The sequence below is a fragment of the Propithecus coquereli genome, unplaced genomic scaffold, assembly GCF_000956105.1.
Source record: "Propithecus coquereli isolate 6110/MARCELLA unplaced genomic scaffold, Pcoq_1.0 Scaffold268, whole genome shotgun sequence".
NCBI classification, from domain to species: domain Eukaryota; kingdom Metazoa; phylum Chordata; class Mammalia; order Primates; family Indriidae; genus Propithecus; species Propithecus coquereli.
In genome coordinates, this window is record NW_012148263.1 from 2,011,675 (window position 1) to 2,039,024 (window position 27,350).

Genomic DNA, 27,350 nt, shown 5'->3' on the forward strand with positions numbered 1-27,350 from the left:
GAAACTGGGAAGATTCTGTACATAGAAAGAAAGTGGGTATTAAAGAACCCAGATGGCATTGGAAACAAATTTAGGAGTTGTGAATTCATAACACTTGTTTAAACCTAGGATATTTTTAGGTCAACAATGCAGTTATCCGATATCTCTAATGTACTATGTCCAAACTAGATTGATTTGAACAATAAATATTTGGATATGAAAGGCATTATAGGAGAAACTAAAAAATAGAATATAATTTTAAAAGGCAGTAGTGAATAGGCAATATAAAGTATAGGTCTACATTCAAATGAGTAAATTGGTTTTCCCTGTTTCATGAGATAGCATATTTCTCAGGTCTGTAGATTGATACAAATTGATACAAAATACACAAATTGATATAAAATCAACACAAAATAACAAAATCAATATAGTTTGATGAAATGGTATAAATTAAATAAGTGAAAAGTTCCTAAGCAAAGATTATTATGTTAAGAAGGAAATAGAAGCATATTTCAGAAAGAATTTTTTGAGTTGGATAAATATAATGCATTGTATGAGTATTTTTTAAAAGAGGTTAATCATTTTTGAATGCAGATATTGGAGTTGCCTGTACAATTCATGAATCTAGATACTACATAAAATGACCTAAACTCCCCAGAGACTTTCTACCTTCTATGTAAGCCAAGCTTTCACAAATACACTTAATTAACAATACTTTATACATGTGCGGGGGGCAATAAAAGAGTATTTGTGTAAGAAAAGGCTCACAGGTATCCTTTGGGTATTGTTATAGCAATATTTGTTGAGCATTTACTGTGTGCCCTAAATTCTTTACACACACAATACTTAATCTTTATAATATTCTAAAGAGGTAGGTGTTATTATTATTCCAATTTTACAGATTAAGAAAATTGAGGCATAGAGAGGTTGAATTTATTCCTCAAGGACCCATAGCTGGTAAGACAGGAAGGCAAGATTGGGACCCAGAGAGTCTAACTCCAAAGTGTGTGTGCTGATTTATCACATTCATATACCAATGAAACAAATTGTTAAACCACCATGAAACTTTGGATGCTAGAAAGGAAACCAAACGGAACACAGTTAGATATTAAGCACACTTAATTATATGTATTCCTCTACTATATTAAATTGATATTTCCTCACCTCAGTAATAAAGGAAGTCTGTATATGAGCAGGTATACTTGTATTTAACTCTGCAATCATTTAAGATTTAAAAATACCACCAAGGAAAGTTCTCTCCTTATCTTTGTGTACATTTCTATGATGCCTGTTATTTTAAAACTTTTTAGCCAGTGGGTATAAATGATAAATAAAGCATTCTAGGATGGTTTTGGTCATAAACTAAAAATAGAATTTAAATATTTAACTAAAATATTGATAGTAGAGGCATTCTACTAACTAAAAGTTATTCACTCTGCAATGGACATAGGCCACTGTGTGCAAAAAAATTTTTTTTTGGTTGATTCAGGAAAGAAGTCAGCAGCAGTTGGCTTGGGATCCTGAATGGAGCTAGGAGATGGGTATAAGGGTGATGAATTCCTATAATTCTAAATTCCTATAATTGAGAAAGACAAACTTCACCACTTGTCTACTTTGGACTAGGGCTAGCTTTGTTGACCTTTAACTGTTTCAGGTCAAAGAAAAAACCTGTACTGAAGAATTTCTGTGTTGCATAAGGAAGGCAGCCCAGCCACTTGTGATAAATGAAGATTTCCTGTGTTTGTTTTTTTTTTTTTTTTTTTTTTTGAGACAGAGTCTCACTCTGTTGCCCGGGCTAGAGTGCCATGGTGTTAGCCTAGCTCACAGCAACCTCAAACTCCTGGGCCCAAGCAATCCTCCTGCCTCAGCCTCCCGAGTAGCCGGACTACAGGCATGCGTCACCATGCCCGGCTAATTTCCTCCATATATATATTTTTAGTTGTCCAGATAATTTCCTTCTATTTTTTTAGTAGAGATGGGGTCTTGCTCTTGCTCAGGCTGGTCTTGAACTCCTGACCTCGAGCGATCCACCCGCCTCAGCCTCCCAGAGTGCTAGGATTACAGGCGTGAGACACCGTGCCCGGCCCCTGTGTTTGTTTTTAATAATACTCTCTTGGTTATAAATGCATGTCTCTTTTTCCCCAGACAATTTGTTAATCAAAGTAGATTGCAGGCATCAAGAATAACCTCTTTTAGGCAGCGTGGCAGAAAAATGCACTAGTTGGGTCTGCAGGCCCTGAGCTTAGGCTGCCTGGGTAGGAGTCTGGTTCTGCAGCCCAAAAGTGTATGACCCTGGGCCACTTTGCCAGGCCTCACCCACCTTAGAATGTAGTCACTATTATCATCCCCATTTTATAGATTAGAGGCTGAGACACAGGGAGGTTGTATGCCTTGCCCTTTATCATCTAATATCTGGCACAGAGTAAGTACTCAATACAAGATGGCTATTATTATTATTACAGTGCTTAGAGGCCAAAATTTACAAGCTACAGAGGTCATCTTGTTGAGGGCACTTTCTAATGCCGTAAGGGAGACGAGTTTTGTATAACTCTGGTATTCAAGACTTTCCACACTTTAGCCCAGATATTTTGAAGAGATGAGTTAACATTCTCATCTAAAGGATCCCAGGAAAGGTTTGCATTGCAGTACGAGCTCCATCCTCATGCAATGTTTGCTGAGAGTCTGCTAGCTCCTTGTGGTGCCCTACCCTTAACCAAGGATGGGGTTACCATCCCAAAGTTAATTATCTGGTGCCACCGCCAAAGAGCTCTGCCCAGTTGGTCTTTGATATTTATTTGTGATCATTTGGTTGATAATCCTGTTTACTGGCTTCTGTAGGGCAAAGGACGGCACCTTTGATCTGTTTTGTTTCCTGGCTAAGAGTGAAACTAGTCCTTAGAGACTGTGGGTTGGGTTTTCCTCACCTCCAGTATTAATGTATTCCCCAGAAGGGAGGTGATCCGGGATTCTAATCGAGAAACCATTCTACTTTCTTTTACAAGAAATACTCCAAAATAAGGCTGGGGTGGTCTTTTCTTTTTCTATAGAATTTTGAGAAACAAAGGTCTGATTTATTTCAAACACTGCATTAAAATATTTTATTATTATTTTTTAAAAGAAAATAAAACAGCTTCAGGACAAGAAATTTGATTGGTGCCTAGGACAAGGCAAGACTTAATCAATGGAGAATTTGTTTCACATGTAAAGGACATTATGAGTTTCTCTAAGTATAGGATCATTGCTGTTTTAAAGTCATTTCTGTCAAAGTGCAATTTATTTTAATACTATTAATTTTTACCTTATATAAAACATTTTATTTGCATCTGTGGGAGTATGTGGCTAAATGGCAAATTTTATGGGGATAGAAAAACAACTCATTACATACCTAATAATTTAAGAGGAAAAGTACAGGCTCAAGAGGGGACGGCCATGTAAAGTGTATAAAAAAATCACGTGCCATGTGAAGATGTTTGAGTTCATTCAATATCACATGTGCATTCCTGTCTCTTGGGTTTCCCCATTTGCGTCATTTTATTAAAGCTCTAATTCATGTACTTTCTGTTATTTATGGGAAGAGTCTGAGATACAAGTTGGTTAATGGGATGCTACTCTGTAAACAAGCAAAGCCTTGCTAAATACAGTCTAAGTTATAGGCAACTATGGGTATAAAATCTATAATGGAATTGAGAACTTCTTTGATAACATTATAAACCATGACAGGGAAGCAGAGCATATGATAGTTGTCACTATAACATAGTTGAACCAAACTTATGTCATGCACCTGTGAGTGTTTGTATACACACTAACTTATGGTTCTGCTCTTTAAAGTTTACTCTATTATGTCCTATTTCCCTCCCATTGATCAATGCACAGTGCCCTTCCTCCTTAAGTGAGCCCCTCCCTTCCTTTAGTACAGGTACTAAGGAATCAACACTGCAGCCTTAGGCAACCAAATCTGGCAGTATTTAATATTAACCCCGTCTCCACTAGGGGATATGAAGTTTAAACCAGAAGTTTTTCAAGTATGGCCCTGGGACCAGCAGCACCAACATTTCCTGAAATGTGGTAGAAATGCAAATTCTCAGGCCCTGATCCAGATCTATTGGATCAGGAACTCTGGCTGGGATCCAGCAATCTGGGTTTCAATGAGCCCTCCAGGTGGTTGTGATACTTACTCCAGTTTGAGAGCCATTGGTCTTAACATGTTCTGGTTGCCCTGTACCCTGCCTGTCTGGGTTAACTTCCTGGATGCCCATGTATCTGTGTACTTCAGTTTTTCTCCCTTAGTTTCCTCATGAATGGGTCTCTGGTCTGCCTGATTGGGTTTCTGCCCTGATTTCAGATTTATAAATCTCTAGTTCCTAGCTGAGATGATCACTTGCCCACTATACTGGAGCCCCGTCAGCAGCTTTCCCTAAATGCATCACATTCCTGACTTTTGCCACTTCCCATCCTGGCTGGTGGCCAAGTTGGCATGGAATCAGTTGGGCCATTTAGAGCCAATTCCCACTGGGGCATCTCCATCAAATGGCAACCGCCTGCTGTGCCCCTGACAGGCCATAATAACACTGGCCTTAGCTGACCTCCAGGTACCTCACCCCTGGATACTGTGGTTGACATCACTGTCCTTCCTTATTAGGCCCTGTCCTATGACCTGGATAATTGTCCTAACCTGTCTAAAGCCCCACTATCATACTCCCATCTCCCTGCTTCACAAGATACCAAGAGACTGCATAAGTTATGATACGTATTTGAAGTTAACAGATAGATGCCTTTGGAAAACACTACAGGAGAGTTAGGTAAATACTCTAGCACAAAACATGTCATGGATTTGGGACAATTTCTTCAGGGTAAAAAAAAAAAGAAACAGTAGAAAACAAGTTATATTTGATTACTTTAAGAAAATGCTGACATCACTACATTATGTTCTAAATATTCTAATTTACCTGATAGTATATTCAATACTGTTACCTTGTGGAGATTGGCATCATCTAACTTTTGCTTTCCAAGCCCTAATTTTTCCATGCATGGAGCCACCTACTGAATTTTATTTTCCAGAAGTCTGAACACACCACTGTCTTACTAACAGTTCACAGGGGACCCAGTGCTATAGAGTTTAATTGCAATGTGTGTACTCATCCATAGGAGCCTACAGGTAACTACCACTGTGAAAGAAATTGCAAGTCACATTTATATGCTTAGAAAATAATTCAACAAGCATTTCAAAACACTCTCCATTCACCTTTAGTCAAAGCCCTTTTATGTGTTTAGCAATATTCACAGTACTTCAAGAGGTCCTTTTTTCCTTGAATTTGGTTTAATACATAGCCACTTGGCCCGGTTTAAACATAAGTTTTCTTATGCTAAACTTGTGAGACCTGCTTCTGCTACTTCTTTGTCAAATGAATAGAAAATTACCAGTAAATGCTTAACAGAAGCATTTACATTTGTGGTTATACTCATTTAATTTTTCATGAATTATTTATTCAGTCCTACTATGTGCCAGGCACTATACTAGGTGCTGGAATACCAGAGTCCTTGTGTGTAAGAGTCTCCTTGGTAATTATTTTCCGATCAGATGAATCTTTTCCTGTCAGATGTGGTAGGTGTGAATTTGTCTGACAGGGAATGGGGGGGACCAGGGAAGGACTGCATGACCATCAAGAGGTATGCATTTGAGAAACAAATTGTGATTTGCCTAAAGCACTGTTGTTACCTTTTGGGGTGTGAAAATGAGGACCCAGGTCACAAAAATGTTTAAATAAAGACAACAACATCTTAAAATAGGTTTACCCGTTTTGCCATTGGCACCAGCTATTCATTTTTGTCAGTCGTCTGCTACCTCCATACTTCAGGTTTACAGCCATCATCGTCCAGGCACGGCTCCTTGGAAGGTCCCTGACTGAAACCTTGACCCCCTTTTCCTGTAAGAAACCATCTAACTTGTGTCTACGGCATCCCTCTGGCTAAGCATATGGCTCACTAACCACGTATGTTTAAGCATTCCCCGTGTCCCTGTTTCTATCGTAAGTGCTGTGAGGAATTAAAAACAAAGCAAATTCACTTTCTCCTTGGCATTACAGCTTTTTCTGTACCGATCCTACTAGATTGTGAGTATCTTGAGGATGAGACCTGCGCCATATTTATTTTTGTAAACTCCATAGCATATCACATTGTAATGAATAAATATTGTTGAATGGAAGAACTAATAGATGAATAAATTCATTTCTTGGGACAGACTATAAATAGATACTATCCTAGGACTTCTAAGACTTTTGGAAAAGTCAATTCAGTTGGTAGGTCATATTGTTTCACCTTGGGAGTGAAGGTCAACTTGACTCCAGAGGGCGTTAGGGTACAGACCTGCCATTGTACTTTTGACCAGGAACATCAGAACATCAGAAATTGAACAGTGCAGCCAGGCCTCAGTGATTTTCTTTGCTAAACGGCACCACTCACCTGATCTGGAGCCAGGTCAGCATGGGGGTCGTTCCTCCTCCAAACACCCAGACGGTGAAGAACACGAGGAGCAGCGTGGTGGTAAACATCATCTGTTTGGGCTGAGATTCTGTGTTCCGAATTGCCAAGGCAAATGCGATCGCTCCTCGCAAACCTTGTGGGGAAAACCAAAAAGAAAGTAAACATCTTGCGGGTCTCATTCTCGTTTCAATGGATTTATCTTTACAACTGGCTGACACAACATTTTAATTAACCTTTTTATTTTCAGATACTTGTGGATTCACACGGAGTTGGAAGAAATAGTACTGAGAGATGATGTGGACACTTCCCCAGTTTCCCCCAATGAGAACATCATACAAAACTGTATCACAACATCTCAACCAGAAGATTGACATTGATACAGTCAAAGTAAAGAACATTTCCATCCCCACAGGGATCCCTCACGTTTGCCCTTTTATAATCATGCCTATCTCCCTTCCCACGCTCCCTCCTTCACTCCTGGCAACCAGTAATCTGTTCTCCATTTCTATAATGTTGTCATTTCAAGAATGCTACATAAATGGGATCACGCAGTATGTCACCTTTTGGAATTGCCTTTTTTTTACCCACCATAATGCTCTGGATAGTCATTCAGGTTGTGGAATGTATCAATAGTTTGCTCCTTTTTATTGTTGAGTAGCATCGCACAGTATGGGTGTGCCACAGTTTGTTTAATCACCCATTTGTTGAAGGATATCCAGGTTGTTTCCAATTTGGGGCTATTACAAATGAGCCTGCTAAGATTTCCCATACAGTTTTTCGTGGATTCACACAGAGTTGGAAGAAATACAGTTCACACATACAGTTTTTTGTGTGAACCTAAGTATCCATTTCCCTGAGATAAATGCTCAGGAGTGTAATCACTGGTTAGTATGGTATTTGCGTATTTAGGTTTTTAAGAAATTACCAAAATGTTTTCCAGAGTGGCTATAGCATTTACATTCCTACCAACAATACATAAGTCATCTAATTTCTGTGTATCTTTGCTAGATTTGGTATTGTCACTATTTTTCATTTTAGCCATTCTGATAGGTATGTGGTGATATATTTATTGTGGTTTTAATTTGCATTTTCCTACTAGAAATGGTGTTGAGTGTGTGTATCTATATACTCTTCTGGGTGATATGGCTCTTCATGTCTTTTTCCCATTTTCTAATTGGATTGTTGAGTTGTTTTTTTTTGTTTGTTTTTTTTTTTGAGACAGAGTCTCACTATCTTGCCCAGGCTAGAGTGCCTACTGTGGTGTCAGGTGTCAGCTTAGCTCACAGTAGCCTCAAACTTCTGGGCTCAAGCAATCCTCTTGCCTCAGCCTCCCTAGTAGCTGGGACTATAGGTGCACCAGGTCTGGCCAATTTTTTCCATTTTTAGTAGAGACAGGCCTTGCTTTTGCTCAGGCTGGTCTTGAACTCCTGAGCTCAAGTGATCCTCCTGCCTTGGCCTCCCAGAGTGCTAGGATTACAGGTGTGAGCCACCCCACCTGGCCAGTTGAATTTTGAGAGTTCTTTATATATTCTACATAATAGTCCTTTGTTGGATGTATTGTTTGCGAATATTTCCTCCCACTCTGTAGTTTGTCTTTTCATCCTCTTAAAAGAGTCTTTTGCAGAGCAAAAGTTTTTAATTTTGATGAAATTTGATCTGTTGATTTCGCCTTTTATGAATTGTGCTTTTGGAGTCAGGTCCACCAACTCTTTGCCTAGCCCCGGATCCCGAAGATTTTCCCCTATTATTTTCTAAAAGTTTTATAGTTTTACATTTAAGTTCATGATCATTTTGAGTGAATTTTTTTATAAGGTGAGAGGTTTAAATTGAGGTTCATTTTTTGCCTATGGATGTCTAATCGCCCTATTGAATTGCTTTTGGACTTTTGTCAGAAATCAGTTGGGTATATTTGTATGGGTCTATTCCTGAGTTCTCTATTTTATTCCATTGATCTATGTGTCTGTCCTTATAATATACTCTCTTGATTATTGTAACTATATAATAACCCTTAACCTTGGGCAAAGTGATTCTTTCCACCTTATATTTTGTTTTCAAAAATTGTTCTAGCTATTCTAGTTCTTTTGCTTTTCCATAAAATTTTAGAATAATATTGTTTATATCTATAAAAAGTCTTTCTGGGAACAATTACTTTTTAAAAATCAGATGTGTTAGACAACAAAGAAAACTAAACTTAAGGACCACCAAAAATTAATAAATAATTAAATGACACTTAAAAATTACTACTGATTACACACTTGAACAAAGTCTATAATCTAAACTAACACATTAAAACTCGCTTTTTCTTGTTTTACTTTTTCTTCTTTAATAATAATATGCTAATTGAATTTTTATGAATCCATATTAAATATATTTGCAAGAGGTATTAAAGATTAAACACTAGAACTTCAAATCAAAATGTGATGACATTAATACAAATAGAAATGTAGACTTTGAAGAAGAGTAAATAAAAGCACAAATAGTAAAAGAAAGGAAGAAAAATGGAAGGTCTCTCTTGGCTAACACATGACTTGCAAGACATTTATGGTCCCTGTTATATTGTGTTACAGGAAAAATAAAGATTTATAATGATAGCTAGTATAAGTCAAAGTGGTAGTGATTTGGTTATTTTTATAGGAAGGTTTAAATCACATACATAAAATTTCAACGATCTCCGTGTTATAATATTTACTATAGCATCCAGGTTTCTAAATTGCCAAATCTTTATTCAAACATTAAAGGAAGTTCAAAAATTGGATACAGGGTCAGATGAGGAAAACTATAACCATCTTGGGTTTTATTCCTAGGTTCCCAACATATTATAGAATATAATGCTCCTTTTGTGTCTCCACGCTGAGACTATTCAAGAGACAAGTGGCATAACACAAGATCCAGAGGATTAGACTAGAGAGACTTAATACATTTTGCCTGAAACAAGGAAACTTGAGAAAGAGCAAAGAGCATGTACTTTGATTATAAAATACCTTCAAGGAACAAAATGTAATGGAGGAAGGAAATTATTATAAATCTCCGTGTAGACATGGAAATGGCCTGAAGATAAGGAAGATAACATTTGAAGTAGACATTAATAAAAAAGTTCTTATACATCAGAATTTCTGAACACTTGAGATGGCTGTGCTCAAGAAGAAAAGTGTCCCCGCCAGAGGTGCTCATGCCTTCACACCCAGCTGAGGACAACAGAGTGGGAATATTAATAACCTTTAAAACCGGAGACTGTTTTAATAATTCTCTCACCAGAAAATAGAAATGTTGTCATTAGGGAATGAGAACCCAAGGAAACAGTACTGCAACAGATGTTGGTATCTGTGGAGGGAACTTACAGGTCAAGGTAGCAGCGTTTAATCATAGTGCAAGATTGAAGACAGAGGTGAGCTTTCCATTTTCCCTTTTCCTCAAGCTCATATTGATAGAAATGTCCACCAAACTGCATTGTGCCAAATTAGGTGATTTTAGAAGTGTTAGATGATAAGTTGCCGAATATTTGTTTTATTGTTATAAATGTTTGTGGGTTTTTTTTACTTTGTGTTTTTGTGAGAAAGAAAAGAATTGAAACTAGAATAAAAATTAAAATTTGCTATGCTCTGCTTACTGTAAACTCTTTCATGCTGGATAGCAAGGGCAAGAAAGTAAGCGACCATTAATCTTCCTAAGTGTATTTAATGATGTATTGTTATTACGTTAAACTAGTGTAACTATGTTCTTAAATCTAAATTATCTACATGTGAGCAGTTCTTGGTTTAAAAATATACTCAAAATATATCTTTTATGCTAACTTCTAAAAATATACTCAAATATAGCTTTTGTGCTAACTTCTAAAAAATATATAAAATTCCCTATATTTATAGCAGATGCACTGTAGGGATCTCTGAAAAACGTGGAAAAGTACAGCCACTGTCTTGTGGCAGGTTAAGAAACATGCTAATTAGGACCAAACTGCAAGATATTGACAAAAGGATGCCTTCTCAATGTGATGATCACCTTAAAAAAAAAAAAACAAAAACATAGAAATAGGGTATTTTTTAGAGAAGGGATCATCTGTCCATGGCCCTGGTCACATGTGACACATACAGCGCATGTCACCTGCAAGATGGCATGGCAAAGCTGGAAGCATGGGACTGAGAATGGTGAAGTTGCTGAGTGGACAAAGTGAAGTAATTTAGAACTCCAGATAAGAAGGACAAATGCCTATGTCTTACTCATCCTTTGTGACTCTGAAGTTACTTGTCACTCATTTAGAGCCTAGACAAACGGCAGAGCAATAGCCATTCGTTTGCTTCATCGTATACACAGATATTGATTCCCTGCCATGTAGAGGCTCTGTGCACACTGATCCTCTCTCCTTAACACTACGGTTTTGGGCAATAGAGGATTTTAGGATTGAAACAAATTACTTTGGCTACCAGCAAAACACTAAAAATGAGAAATTAATATTGATGTAGGATTTTCTTTTTAGCAAAACCTTATGTCCAAAGAACACACACCATTTTGCTTAGAAACTCAGGAAATCCAGAACTTACCAAAACTTGTGTTTTGTGTTGTTTTATGTGTGCTTTGACCCTTGGGTTTATCTTTCTCTTTTTCTTTGTTTTGGCCAAATAAACCGAAATAATCCTGTACTTTTAGGGGTTGATAGACTATACCATTTCATTTTAAATGGGTTTACTTTGCAAAGAATTTGACATATTTCATATACTCAGTTGGAAAGTTAGCATGATTTTAGAGAATAAAGGAATTACCTGCAATTAAACATGGTTTCATTTAAAATTGGCCTCTAAGGGATTCTTATGTTAATTATGTTGATGTTCTATTCATAGGAATAGAAGACTACTGAACCAAGGAAAGCTTTCTAACAAGGACCCCTGCTGCAGAAAATGCGCAGCTTCCTGTTCATCTTTAAAGAGCAAAAGTGAACCTTTTAATCAATTACTAATTTGCAAATGTGTTCAGAATGGGTGATGATCAGATATAGCTACATTTCAATCACAGGAATAAAAGTACCTCTTAGGGTATTTTTATTTAAGGTGCAAAGCAATAAACTATAATTTCTTGAGCACCCACTAAAGCTTTATCCAAGACCCAGTGTGGGAATGCAGTGATGAGGAAGTTTGGCTCCTCTATTTCAATGGTCATGGTCCTACAAAAACGACTTTCTTAAAAGGCAAACTATGCTAAGGTATACTAGAGGTGCTAAAGAGGATACTTTGAATGTATAGTCTGAGGAAGAAAAAGATAAGATTGCTCTACTTAATCAGGGCCCAAATGATGGCCATTGTCAACAGATGTGTGGCATTTAAGGCACTGAAATCAGTGGTGGGGTAAAAGAGGTCTTTGCATATGTGGTTTTCTATGCCTGAATTGTTTTTGTCTCATCCAAATTCTCTCCAGTTCTTTCTCATATAACCCTCACCCAAACTTTCCCTAATTTGAACTGATATTTAGCGCTCAGCTGAGATGCTGCTTTCCCTCTGGAGCCTCCTCTGACAGTGGAGTCTGGGTTGTGCTGGTTTATATTCCTAGGACTACCCACGTTGGCCCTGTCAGAGCACTTACTACAACACATATAATTGGCTGGCTCTGTTTATCTGCAACACCTCAAGTAATACCAAGCACATAGTAGGTGCTCAGTATGTATTTGTTGAACAAATCCATGAATGGATACATTTTTTCATTCTTTATGACTTCAGATTATATATGGAAAAGTGATTAATAATGTAATGTTAATAATACATTACATTATTTAATGCAGTACATTAATGTAATATAGTTTAATGTAATGGTTGAGTAATTGTTTCTGCAAGCTCAGTTTCTGCCTTTTTATTGTTTATGGAGACCCTTACAGCCTTATTTTGGGATCTATTTTCAGGCCTGCCTCTGACAGATTGCATGATCATAAGCAGGTTGCCTCACCTGGATCTCTGTTACTTCACCTATAAATAGAGATTTTTAGACTAGACTTGTGGTTTTTAACTAGGAGTACACATCAGAATCATGTAGAACTTAAAAATATACACAGCCACTCATGCCAGTGTGTCTGGACTCTAGAAATTCCGGTTCAGTGGAGAGTGAGGTGTGTGATGGCTCAGGCTCCTCCCACTTCCCCCTGCACCACCTGGGTCCAGGCCCATCTCCACACACCCTGCCTGTGCCCCTGACCCACACTCTGGTCTTGGCCTCTATTCTCACCTCCTTCCAGACTGTCCTGCCCATGTCCCTCAGAACAGCTTCCTCAAAACCTAGCTTGATGAGGTTGTGATTCAACTCTGCAACCATAAATAGCTTCCCACAGCCCACAGACACCTTTCAGACAGAACCTCACCCCACTTCCCCATTTACTTCCTCTTCTCCATTGAGAACCTCCATGAGCAAGGAAGTCGCCTCTCTTCCCATAAACAGTGGTTATCCCTGCGTCTGTGCCGTGACCCCACTGTTAACCCCTTGCTTCACTTCCTCTGGAATTCTGCTTTCCTTCGAGCTTTTCCAAATTTTACCCATTTGGACCACCTTTCGGCCCCGATCCCACTCTCATGAAGTTTTCTTGGAATACTCTAGTCCACATTATTTTCTCTTTTTTAGAAATCCTATAAAATGTACTGCTCATGCCACTTGTATTGCTAAGTCATAGTCTGAAATGAGTCAGTAGTTTAAGGTGGTCTGCTCTTTTCCCCTAACTTCCAATCCTTTAAAAGGTTGGAATTACATCTTCCTGACATAGTTCTTATATCTTAAATAGTTCCCAGAACATGGAACTCAGTAAATGCTTTTAAGTTGAACTACTGCTGTGGTTTCAGGTCCTCTAGATACGAGATGGAGATATTCATGTATCCATTCATTCATTCATTCATTCATGTCCAGGGTATGGCAGCAAACAAGGGATTGTTCTTGACTTAAATGCACTTCCAGATTAGTTATATAAGGTGCTCTGACGAAAGCAAAAGTGGGGTAAGGTAAGAGAGAGTATGTATATGTGAGGGATGGGATGTCAGGTTGCTTAGGAAAACCTCTCTTGTTGGGTGACATTTGAGCAAAGACCCTAACAGGGAGAGAAGTCATGTGGGTATCTGAAAGTAAAGCATTCCAGGCTTTTCCAGCAGGTGCAAAGCCCTAGGACAGGGGTATGCCTGGCATGTTTAAGCAGCAGCTGGTGTGGCTGGGGTGGAATGAATGGGCTGGAGGGGTGGGGGGGTGGAAGGAGAAAATGCCCAAGAGGTAACAGAGCTATATCATTCCAGGCTTTTGAGTAGCAAGGTTTTCAATTTTTATCTTGAGATGGAAAACTTTAGGAAGGTTTTATGCAAGATAATGGTATGATCATTCTGTGCTTAAAAGAATAACTCTGACTCTGATAGGAAAACAGATTTCCAGGCTAGAGGTAGGAGGCCAGTGAGGAGGCTGCCACATTAGTCCAGGCAAGAAGTGAAGTTGGATCAGGGCAGGCTGACAGCATGGTAGGTGCTGGATGTATGTCAAAGGTTTATAATATTTGCTGTTGGGTCAGATGAGGGGTATGAGGAGAGGGCTTCAAGAACTCACGGTTTGAGTACTGGAAGAATGGGAGAAAGCTGTGGGAAGAGCATGTTTGGTTGCACAGGGCCTATCAAGGGTTGTGTTCCAGCCATGTTAAATCTGAGATGCCTATTAGTCTTCTAAGCAGAGAGGTTGTGTGGGTGATTGGACATAAGATTCCAGAGTTCAGGGACCTTTTTACTGAAGGAAGTGGAAAGATGGGAAGATAGCTTGGAGCTTGAAAAGAGTAGGAAGATGCAGTTAATTTTAAACCACATTTGTTCTTGCCTCCAGGCCTTTGTTCTTGCGACTCCTCCCACCCACTGCACTCCTGCCAGTCTGTCCCTTGGCTGCTACCTGTTTTTGTCCCAGTCCTCAGAAAGGCTGCCCTGACCCCCTGCCCTGATCTCAGTGCCCCCTTCACCCAGGTCTGTTTTGTATGTCTATCATAGTACTTATCACCATTTGAAATGATCACGTTTATTTTTTAGTCTTTGAGATTCATCTCCCTCCAACAGACAGTGTGCTTGGTGAGAGCAGATTCTGGTTATTGTGTCTGCCATAGCATCCCTGGTGCTAGACAGTACCTCTCATAGGGTAGGCGCTCCATAAGCACTAGATAAACGCATGAATGAATGAGTGAAAAAAAAGGCCATTTTTGCACTTGAAAACACAACTGGAACCCAGAAGGAAATGAGCAGTGGATGGCCAGGGATACAGAAATGTCCCTGGGAAATTGATGCATCCTTCAAAAGAAATGTCCTTTAGATAACCTGTTTTGCTACCTGCCTTTCCATTTGGGATATAATCCATTGCAATCCCTTTTTTTCCTTTTACTTCAAGTACTCTGAGGGGGTTGATTTAAAATATGTAACAAGTTCTTACTATTAATCTGGTAAGTCAAACCCTGGTTTGGGTCTAAAACTGAATTATGTATTGCTTCTACCCTTGCTGAAGTCCTGGGAGCTTGCAAAGGGTAACTGCTTTCAGCCAAAATGACAGTTTGGTTTCAAAATACATTTTCCGGGATAGTGCAACCTTGCCACACGGTTCCATTTTCTGTTCAACATCATTTTATCACATGGAAATGAAGCCAACAGATTGTTTTCAGTGGGAAAACATTCTGCATTCAAAAATAAACTGAGTTTTTCTGGAAACTAAGTCTGTGTTAGACAAGCAGAACTTTCTTTCCTTCATCTCTCTTCCTGAACTTGAATCATTTAAACATAAGTCTACTGAGAAGGAATGTAACATAACTTCTGTATATTTTTATGTAAAATGAAGTTTGTCTTTGGAATCCCTGGGCAGCCAGGAAAGGTAATTAATTGTAAATAGGATTAGCTCTGTCACAGCTCTGAAGTCAATATGCATAGATGCCTTTGGCTTCGGAAGTTTATTTTTATGTAAGTAAGGTGGATGTGGTAGTAAACTGTGGAATAATCCTTACTACCAGCTGAAATCTTCAACAGAGGGTGTCAAGAGAAAGGCTAACAGAAAATCAGAAGAAAGTCAACATTCTGTGAGCAGTACCCAACTTACAGCCAGCTTGTATTCCAAAGGTCAATTTAAATGCTTTCTGTTTAGACTAATGATTCTCAGATGGGGCCAATTTGACCCCTAGGGAATATTTGGCACTGTCTAGAGACATTTGTGGTTGTCCACAAATTGGAGGGGGCAGGGGGTGAGGTTGCTACTATTACCTAGTTGGTAGAGGCCAGGGATGCTGCTAAACATTTTAAAATGTGCAAGACAGCCCCCACAACAAAAAATTATCAGGTCCCAGATGTCAATAGTTGCTGGGGTTGAGAAACCCTACTGTAGACCTGGGATTTCCTTTTTCTATAGGAGTAAGGTTACAAATGACGACAATATTCCTACCGCAGAGGGCTATTCTGGCAAAGATGGCTATCTGTCCACCAAAACCCATTCTTACGTGGTCCATGATATGCTGCTATAACTGCATAAACTATATTTTGTAGCAGCTCTTGCATCTAGATATAGCCATATGCCTGGTTCTCACCAGTGAAATGAGAGCAGAAGCGAAGTGTGTCCCTTCTGACACAAGGCTTTTGAGAAGCACCCATTCCGACCCTCAGCTCTCTTTCCCCTTCCACCAGCTGGATATAAATCATGAAGTGGTTCCCAAACTTTAGCTGTGTCAGAATCTCCTGGAGAACTTGTTCACCCTCAGGTTACTGAGAGGTTGCTCTATGGTAGGACTGAAAATCTACAATTCTAACAAGTTGCCAGGTGATGCTGATACTGCTGGTCCACAGACAGCACTTCTGGAATCTTTGCCTTCAGGAGTTATGAAGTCACAAGACGAAGGAGCCTGGTTGAAAGGAGTGCATTTAAAAATATTTGTTAATACATGTGCTTTCACATTTACTTGTGAAATTTAAAACAGCTCCAAGAAAGTACAGTGAAATATTTCAGCCTCTGTGAGAAGGAGGGTGGTGAGGGTGACCGAGGTTCCTGTAAAGGGAGGGAAGGGTGAATCATGGGCAGGGCACTTGCTCTGGGGTCCTCTTCCCTCATCCCGGGGCTGTTGGAATGGCCTTCCTGGCAGAGTCAGCGGGAGGCTGGGAGCTGGGGCTGGGGATCCTGCCCTACTCACTGAGGATTGGTCAGTCTGTGAAGAACTTGTTTGACCAAACAGCATTCGAGCCTCCCCGATATATCAGAGCTAATGCTGAAAATTCCTAAATTACTTAAAGGCCCTATGGATATTTCACACAAGGCATTTTAAAATGTAACTGCTTCTTGCTCATCTGCACATATAACTTATTTGAGTCAATCTTATTGACTTCTTTTGAACTCTGTCCACAGAAACTAAGGACAGAATTAGAGAGATTTGTGCCTGGCACAGAGAGACTCATTTCTTGACTTGGTTTGCTTGTGTCGATAATTTTATAAGGTTTTGTCTACCTAGTGCCCAAAAAAGCAAGCAGTTAATAAGTAAATTCAGGTAGAAAATAGGAAAAATAATGTAGTCCATTTGTTTGCCTCAGTGGGCAGGTTAATTTGGATAAAACTATCAATTAGATATTTGTGATATCTCTGACACCCTGGACATTCTGAAAAATTTAAATGTACATGGAAAGTTCCTCAATTAAATGATACAATTATTTATTTTACTGTACCCTTCTAGGACCTTATTCAGGAAACACAGGGCGAGTGACAAGCATTCTGGACTGTCTCCTTTTATTACTCAGTGTCTCTCTGGGGCTGGCATGCTCTCATCGGCTGCACTACCTCAGTAGATAGGATGGTCTGGTCATCTACAAGATCTTGCCACTTTCTCACACTCAATAAATGTCTAAGTAGATTGTGACATTTTATATATGTCAACTTGTCCCCGGGGGGGAAGAACAACATATTTTCCTCACACAGACTGGTACTTTAAGTCACAACATTTTGATTCATGTATTACTGTCAGGAGTAAGTCACTGCTGGAACTAAAAGTAAAATTTCAACAATTGTCCTTAAATGAAGGGAAGGAGGGAAGCAGGAGCCATGGGCCTTTGTCTTCCATAGGAATGTCACTCTCACTTAGCTTCTGCCTCCAACTATGTCCTCAGCAGTGATTTGACAGTCAAACCTTCTTTGGAACGAAAGCCTCAGTCTCTGATAGGATGTTTTCCCAAGACCAGTTGTGAGTTTCCCAAGAACAGTTGTGAAAGCACTAATGGATATCTTGTCATCTTTGGTAGTTAAAGAAAGTAAAAGAAACTCCCATTTTGAGTGTTTCTTAGGAGGCAGTGCCTGAGGCAAGCATTTTAAATATATTTTCTACTTTAGTTTTCAACAGTAGCCATCAAGGGAGCTGAGGCTTGGAAGGGGTTAATCACATAACTCCAAGTGGCTGAGTCTGCTTCAAAGCCTTTCATCAAAACACTAGTTCCTATTTAAAAAATATTGTGGTGTGCCAAATAGTAAAACCTAATTTGCTGCTTAAAAATGCAAAAGAAAGCAATTTTTATTGTAAATTTATTTTGGAGCTAAGTGAAGAATGATAATGTTTTGACTTAATAATGGGAGAAAAGAACAGTATGGGCCTGGCCACAGTTCTAAGCTGTTTCTTGGCTATTCTGAATTCATCATAATCACACAACCTTTTCTCAGCATTTGAAACAATGAGGACTTAATGGGATCTGCAATTCATGTGGGTCCACTCTGCTTGTCTGCTACGTCACAGCAATGCTGCTTGTGGTTACTCATTACCCAAGATGACTTTTTCTTGTGACTACTTCGCACAGTTGTTAAAGCACCTCTGTGGCTCATCTCCTGCATAAGCTGGTTAACACTATCCCCTTTGAAGACAGGGCCACTTCAGTCACTGGTCATTCATTAATGCCTGCTCCAGTCCACAGTGGCTACCACTTGAGAGATGGGAGCTCCATGGGGGTTCATCTTCTCTGATGGAGAAAAAGTTCTGGTTCTGTGCCCCTTAGCTGGTTAATGGCCTTGCATTGGTGAAGAAGAGGTGGTGGCCTAATTAATTACACAAGACATGGTCAGGGCAGAAAGGAGATGTAGCATGGAAGGGTAAGAGCACAATGAACTCTGGGCAAGGGGCCTTCAGAGAGGTAAGACTGGGCAAAGTGTTCCAGACAGCATGATGCCGTCATGTGGGCCAGCTCTCTCTGGAAGTATGAACAAGGGAAAGAGAAGGAAAGGAAAGGAAAATCCAGCTCTTAGAGGGGCCCAGACTCTCAGCTAACCCTTGTATATACATTTAAAGAAATCTTTTTCCTAAGCTGAATTTGGGTTTAGCTTAATTCTTGACTCAAATCACCTGGCCCATGTAAATATTACAGTTTTTAATGTGATCTCAGGGTTTCAATAGGAAAACCAACACATTCCCCCAACACAAAGCAAGCAAAGATTTGGAAAATATTTTCAAATCCACATGTTATTTTTGAGGAAATGTTGCCAATATTTACTGTTATCAACACTCAGAGAAGTTTTCTTTTTTAGCCAGATGTGCATAGGTGAAAAATATTTTCTTTCATTAAAAAAGGTTTTATTTGTTGATCTCTTGGTTTAAAATTATTGTTGATTAGCTCCTACCTGATAGAACAGGAATGAATCATCCCTAAGTGGAAGTATGAGTGAAATGTACAATTTAGGTTGGGTAGAGAGTGTTGAAAGTCTTTCATTCATTCTCCTATCCATCCACCAAATATTTGTGAAAGGCTATGTAGTTTCAAGCAGCATGCTGGGAGCTGAGGTATAGCAATAAACATTTTGCCCTCATGAAGTTCCTAGTCTAGAGTAGATACAGGCAGGCAAACCAAAAATCATGGTAAAGGGTGAAGACTCCTACAAGAGAAGTATTGAGTGCTATGGAGACACATGAGAGAGACGCTAACCCAGACTTGAAGAGGTACACAGCGATGTCTAAACAGATCCTAAGAATAAAAGGAATCAGCTGAGTAAGAGGGAAGGTGGGTAGACGTGGAAAGGGTTCTAGGCAGAGGTAAGCCTGAGTGAATGGGGGAAGACCTCAGCATGTTGAAGGGTCTGGAAAAAATTCAATAACTAGATAAACAGTGCTATGCTGTTTATCGGATGGCAAACAGAAGAACAAGAGGCAAGATTGGTGTCTGGGAGCAAAACAGAATGGGGTGAAAGGAATGGATTGAAGAGAGAGACTCAGAACAGAAACCATGAATTGTGATTGTGTTCTGAAACATGCTTCTTGAACTTCCACGTGCACATGAATTACCTGCATTCCTTGTTAAAATGCTGATTTGGATTCAGTATTTCTACCAGGCTCCTAAGCGTTGCCAAAGCTGTTGGTACAGGAACCACACTTTGGGGTATCAAGGATCAAGAGAACCTAGAGGTGTCCCTTTTACATGGTGGCTGCTAATGATTGTGGGAGAGTTCTGGTAGCTTAATGGAGTTCCATTAGCCTGGATAGTCATAGACACAGATCCCTGTTTCTAGGCATTGCCGAAACAATGACCTTCTTTTTTCTTTACTTTCGTGAATTCCATTTATGTTTTCTTCCTGGTTGTCATTGATCCCAGCTGGATAAAGCCACTTTGGGGTCAAAGTCTTATATTGGATTCTGATTTATGGCTTGATCCCAAAAGACAAGACCATGGCTCACCCAAAAGATGCTGGGAAAGGTGGCCTACACCTTAGCAGTGGTTGTTAAGCTGTCCTTCCACAGAGCGCTGGTGTTCCCTGAGCTGCAGAACATAATGTTCCACAAAACTTGAATAGTAATGGTAGACTTTTCACAATTGAGAGGGGAAAAATGAATGTTAATGGAAAAAAAATTCTTAATTTAAAGTTTGTCTTCCATGCTTTCTCTTAATCCTTTGGTGCCAGTAGCAATTTGAATAGTAATGAGTGTTAGTGGACAACAAAATGAGCTGTGAACATTAGCGGCAAAGCCTGGCAACACTCACTGTGTGTTGTTTTTACGGCTCTGTGAGCTCATGGATGAGGTTTTGTATAAATCCGTACACTGTGGTCACATTTTACTGGTTAAAACTCATCTTCATTTTTGTGATAGGACACATCAGGATTTCAGAGTCTTCTTCAAGGGGCAGCAGAAATCAGGGAATGTGAGGAACAGTGTCCTCCTTCATATTGTCTGGCCACTACAACCTGCCTAGGTGCTTTCCTAGCCTCCCTCCTGGTTCGATAAGCATGGCAGCTCGGCACAGTGGCTCTTCAGCCCCAGTTCATAGCACCCAAGTCACTGTGGTTTCAGGAAGGCTGCTGGGGCTCAATTGGGCTTGGCATTTCCCCTCCTTCCAGCAACTCCTGGCTCTTATTTAGTTTTAAATTAAATAAAAATTGCAGCACATGGATTTGAATTAAAACAAGAGGACTGATCTTTGTAATATGCACCACATCAATAGGAAAGCTAATTTGTGCAGAGCACATCTCCTCCTTTAATTTAAACCACAGAGCACTGCCTCTTTGGTTTCAAGGGAACTAAGAGCTGAGGCTGGGCTGTTCACTCCTGGCATTAACTAGGGCTGTGCTCCAGAGCAACAGGAATAGTTTCAGGGGAGCTTAGCATTTCCTCTTAAGCCCTTAAGGGTGTGTGCGGGGTGTCACATGATACACCAGAGCAGTTATGGCCTCCTAGCCTTGAATTTAAAGAGGATCTTAAAAATGTCTCTGAGTGAACTTCCCCGATTGAGTCTTAACTGCATCTGAGCTACCAAGAACAGAATTGGCATTATTAAAAACTTCTCAAGAAAGAAAAAGCAAAGGAGACAGACTCCTGACCTTCAGACTCATTCTTCATTTTCATGTTCCAAGGCTTCATGTATGTAGATTACTAGTCTATACAAAATAAATCAGGTGGGATTTGTACTACGTGAGAAATTAAATCTGGGCCCTAACAGTCACTTCATTCCATTTAATTGGCTCTAGAGGCAAAGGGTGGAAGTGGGAGGAGAGGGTGGCAGTGGGTCATCTATGAACAATGTGAACTTTACTCAAAAGCATTGCTACACAGGCGCCGTCTACACAACCTCAAGCCCTTGTTTCAACACTCGCTGCAGGCTCCTCTCACTTCCAGGAGATGAGTAAGAAATAGCTGGAGTCCTTAAACTTTCACCTCAAGGTGCAGCAGGTTTGGTTCAGGTTTTGTGGGGCCTGAAGCTTATTCATTTTGCGGTCCTCTTTAAGAAAAATAATACAAAATGTCTTACTTGTGCAAACTTTATATGCTCATCAGAACACACCGCTAAGGCCCCCTCAGGATCTTGGAAGGGGCCGTGTAAAAAGGAACCTGAAGCTTAAGTACATTATCTTTGCAGTGAATCCATCTCTGCTTGGAAGGCTCCTTTCCTGCCCAGTGCCAACAAGGCATGTATAAGGTGAGGGTAATAATGGAAAAGGAGTTATCAAATGGCAGGTGTCACTGACTAAGACAGAAATTTAAGGTTCTTATTTGCCTGGTTGTTGAACCCTCTGAGGTGCACTGTCTCAGTGAACCAAGTTTGAGCCAAACCCACCCAGTTTTCTCTTAAGGGCAGGGACCTCATCTTTGTCTTTATTCACCTAAACACTTACCCAAGAGAATATGTCAATAAATGTCTGCTGAATGAATATCTGGATGACTATGAATGAGGGAATGTTAAAATAAATTCACATTCCCATTTTAGAGAGTCATTGTTTACCTTCTCCAAAGGACTCTTCGTAAGATGTTTTGAACTATGTAAAAAAGGATTCATCTAAATTCATTTGTGAAGCATGGACAACTAGATTCTGTCAGAGAGCTAGTAAAATCATCCTCTTAATGAATTAAAAAACATTAAGAACATTAATTAATAACATTGAACTATATTTTGAAGCAAATATTCTTTAAGGGGACTGGTTTTTCCTTCTTGTTTCAGGAGGTATTGCTCTCACACACCCAGAAAAGACTAGATGGTGTGTTAGTTGATCTCCTTTGTTAACCTCCTTCTCTGGCTTATGTTACCTTAAGTTGACCTTTTAAATTCTTTATTTCTTGGCAAACATATTTAAAACTTTAGGTCCTGAGTAATGTACAGCTATCAGAATTCATGCAGAAAATCAAAGCTGAGTCTGGAGCATTCTCTTTTGAAGAAAATACCATCCTGCATGAGATGAACTCACCTGATACTTTGTGCATTCTAATGGGGTCAGTGGGTGCAGGGTAGATCCTGAGCCTATGGCTGGAAGGGGGGGTCACCACACCAATGTGTTCAGTTGGTTGTGAACTGGATAGGGGTCAGGTTTGCATGAGGAACATGTTAGACATGCTGGTTTAGCCTGAGTTAGGAAGGACATGGTTTTGATTTAACTTGTGTTCTCATGACCTTGAGGGTAAATCTGAGGTAGTGTCATGTAGATGAGAAGTTTCTAAATTCAAAGTCAAGAACCTGGGGTTTCAACTCACAATCTCATCTCTAATTGGTTGTGAGATTGTGAGCAATATAATCAACTTCTCCATGTCTCTTTTTTTTCCTTAATCTGCAAAAAGAGACCAATAATGGGATTCTGGGAAGACAGTAGAGTAGGAAGCACCAGTGATTTGTGTCCTCACCTAGATAATTGCCCTGGCAGAATCTGTCTGATGTAACTCTTTTGGAATTCTGGAATCTATTGAAGGCTTGCAACTTCTAGGAGAAGGCTTGGACAGTAAATTGTGATTAATTTCATCAATTTCAGTTCTTAGCAATATAGTTCTGTAGCAGCTACCCATGCCCCACCCTTCAGTCCTGTAGCAGACAGCTGTGCATGTGTTTCTGGAGCAGCTTGCAAACAGCTTGCAAGGGCCAGGGTGGGCAAAAAGGACCCTGTCCTCCATTATCAGGGATCTGTGCTCTAATTAATAATTGCTCGTTCTGATCACAGAGGTACAGACAAAATGGCTTGTGGCCATTGTTGTACCTTCCCTCATTGTTGCAAGCTCCTCTCCTTCTGGCTGGAGTGAATTCCAGGAGATTTAAATGGACAGTTCCATTTTTATTTCCTGCCTTTACTTTTATCTTTTTCCCCTTTTAGGACCCAGGCATTAAACATAAGGGCATTCAAAATAACTACATAATGGAGAAATTAGGAAGTGACTATGCAAGCCCAAGGAAAGGCACAGGCTCAGAAAAGACCTGAGAAGACTTTAAGTTTACACCTCAGGCTAATCCCCAGCACAAAGACAATCTATAACTACAGCAACAACAATAAAACAACCAACAAACAATGATAAAAAAATCCAGCAAACCATGGGAAAGGGGGAGAATCTACTTTCCAGAGTTACCACAATATTAGAGTCAAATATTCAGTTTCCAACAACAACAAAAAAATCACAATGCATGCAAAGAAACAGGAAAGTGTGGTCATTCGAAGGAAAAAAATAAATCAACAGAAATTGTTCCTGAATAAGACTTTGTGGCAGATATAATAGACAAAGACTTTAAACAACCATCTTAAATAAGCTTAAAGAACTGAAGGAAGATGTGGAGCAAGTAAAAAAAAAAGTATGAACAAAATGGAAATATCAATAAAGAGATAGAAAAACTAAAGAGAAATTTAAAAAGCAATCTGGAGCTGAAAGGCACAGTAACTGAAATGAAAAATTCACTAGAGGAATTCAAAAGTAGAAGAAAGAATCAGTGACCTCAAAGATAGGATAATGGAAATTACTGAGTCTGAGAAACAATAAGGAAAAAATGGAATGAAAGTAAACAGAGCTTGAGGGATCTGTGGGACACCATCAAGCAGACCAACATGCATTGTGGTAGTGCAAGAAAGAGAAGAGAAAGAGAAAAGGGCAGAGAGAATATGTGAAGAAATAATGGTATAAAAGTTCCCAAACTGGATGAAAAACATGAATATAAACATCTGAGAAGCTTAATGAACTCCCAGTAGATATACTCAAAGAGATGTACACTGAACACATTATAATCAAACTATTAAAAGACAAGAAAGAATCTTGAAAGCAGGAGAAAAGTGACTCATCACATACAAGGGATCCTTAATAAGATCGTCAACAGATTTCTCATCAGAAACTTTGGAGGTCAGAAGGCAATGGGATGATATATTCAAAATGCTAAAAGGGTATAAAAAAACCTGTCAACCAAAAATCCTATATCTGATAAAACTTGTCCTGGAGAAGTGAGGGAGTCTGAAGAAGTCCATTACCATTGGACCCGCCCTTCAAGAAATGCTCAAGGGTGTCCTGCAGGTAGAAATGAAAGAACACTAGACAGTAACTTGAAGCCATAAGAAGAAATAGAGATTTAAATAAAGCTAGTATTATTGTATGGGTTGTAACTCTACTTTTTGTTCTCTGTGTAAGTTAACAGATAAATACATTAAAAATTATTAGTCTAAAAGCTAATGTTACTATAACTTTGGTTTGTAACTCCACATTTTGTTTTCTACATAATTTATGAGACTTATGCATGTGAGGGAATTATTAGTTTGTATTTTCAGGAACACAATGTATAAAGATGTAATTTTGTGTCATTGACAACCAAAAGGGGTAGGAGTAGAGTTATAAAATAGGTAGAGTTTTGTATGTTATTAATGTTAAGCTGGTATAAATCTAAACTACAGTGTTATAACTTTAGGATGTTAAATATAATACCTATGATAGCCACAAAGAAAATAGCTATAGAATATACACAAAGGAAGTGAGAAAAGAATATAAACATCACACGACAAAGAATCAACTAAACACAAAAGAATACAGTAATGCAATAAATGAGGAACAAAAATGCTATACAATATATCGAAAATATATAGCAAAATGATAGAAGTAAGCCCCTCCTTATAAGTAATTACTTTAAATGAAAATGCATTAAACTTTCCAATCAAAAGACAAAGATTGCTAGAATGGATAAAAACACATGATCCAACTATATGCTGTCTATAAGAGACTGACTTTAGATCTAAAGACACAAATAGATTGAGAATAAAAGGATGGAAAAAGATATTACATACAGATAGTAACCAAAGGTGAGAAATGTGGCTATACTAATCACACAAAATAGATTTTAATCAAAAAAGTTTATTAGAGACAAAGAAAGACATTATATATTAATAAAAGGTTCAATAATTTTGCAAGGAGATATAATAATTATAAATATTTATACACCTAATGACAGATCATCAAAATATATGAAACAAAAATTGACAGAATTAAAGGGAGAAATAGATAGTTCTACAGTAATTTTGGAGACTTCAATACTCTACTCTCAATTATTAGTGTAACAACTAGACAGAAGATAAGTAAGGAAATAGAAGACTTAAACAACACAATAAACTAACTATATCTAACAGACATAAACAGAATGCTGTATTCAACAGCAGCATACGAATTCTTCTCAAGTATACATGGGGCATTTTCCTGGTTAGACCATATGTTAGGGCACAAATTAAGATTCAGTAGATTTAAAAGGGTAGAGATCATACAAAGTATCTTCTCTGACCCAATGGAATGAAATTAGAAATCACTAACACAAGTAAAACTGAAATTTACAAATTTATGGAAATTAAACAACATACTGTTAATAACCAATGGATCAAAGATGAAATGAGCAGGGAAATTAGAAAATACTAAGAGATGAATGAAAACAAAAACACAACATACCAAAAATTACGATGCATAGTAAACTGCTAAGGGGGAAAATTATAGCTATAAACTTATTAAAAAACAAAAAATATCAAATCAATAACTTAGCTTTAAAACTTAAGGAAATAGAAAAAGAAGAAGATACTAAACCTAAAGCCGGTATAAGGAAGGAAATAATAAAGTCTAGAGTAGAGATAAATGAAACAGAGAATAGAAAAAAAAAAAAATAGAAAAAAAATCAATGAAACCAAAAGCTGGTTCTTCGAAAAGACAACAAAATTGTCAAACTTTTTAGCTAGATGAAGTAAGAAAAAGAGAGAAGACTCAAATTACTAAAATAATAAAGAGGATATTACTACTGATTCTAGAGAAATGAAAAGAATTATAAGAGAGTACTATGAATAATTTTATGCTAACAAATTGGACAACTAGATGAAATGGATAAATTCCTAGAAACACAAACCCTACCAAGACTAAACCATGAATTAATAGAAAACCTAGATAGACCTGAATCGTAAGGAGATTAAATCAGTAATCAAAAATCACCTGACAGAAAAAGCCCTGGATCTGATGGCTTCACAAATGAATTCTACTAAATATTTAAAGAAGAACTAATACTAACCCTTCATAAACTTTTCCAAAAACTTGAAGAGGACAGTGTACTTCCTGACTCCTTCTATAAGGCTGGCATTACCCTCATACCAAAGTCAGACAAAGACACGACAAAAAAACTACAGACCAACATCCCTTATGAACATCTACGCTAAAATTCTCAACAAAATACTAGAAAAGTAAATTTGGTAGCATAGTAAAAAGATTATGTGCCATGACCAAGGGAGATTTGTTCCTGGAATGCAAGCATGGTTCAATACACAAAAATCAATTAATATAATATGCCACATTAACAAAATGAAGAGAAAAAATGATCATCTCAATTGATACAGAAAAAGCATTTGACAAAATTCAATGTTTCATGATAAAAATGACTAAACAAGCTAAGGAGAGAAGGAAACTATCTTAACATAATAACAGCCATATATGAAAAACCCATAGCAAATAGAGCAAACATTATACTCAATGGTGAAAGACTGAAAGCTTTTCCTGTAAGGTCAGGAACAAGACAAAGATGCCTACTTTCACCACTTCTGTTTAACATAGTACTGGAAATTCTAACCAGAGCAATTAGGCAAGAAAAGGAAATAAAGGTATTCAAAGTAGAAAGGAAGAAGTAAAATTATCTCTGAGGGTAATGATTTTATATGTAAAAATCCTAATGATTTCACAGGCAAAA

The 27,350-nt window shown here is 38.5% G+C and overlaps 1 protein-coding gene across 1 annotated transcript in view; it reads right to left on the reverse strand.

Moving 5' to 3' along the window:
- The window catches only part of SLC9A9 (solute carrier family 9, subfamily A (NHE9, cation proton antiporter 9), member 9), a 652,487-nt gene that overhangs the window by 198,009 nt on the left and 427,128 nt on the right, over positions 1-27,350 (reverse strand). Inside the window, exon 14 of the mRNA XM_012647423.1 lies at positions 6,439-6,592. Coding sequence (XP_012502877.1) covers positions 6,439-6,592 — 154 coding nt within the window. The remainder of the gene's footprint in view (positions 1-6,438; positions 6,593-27,350) is intronic.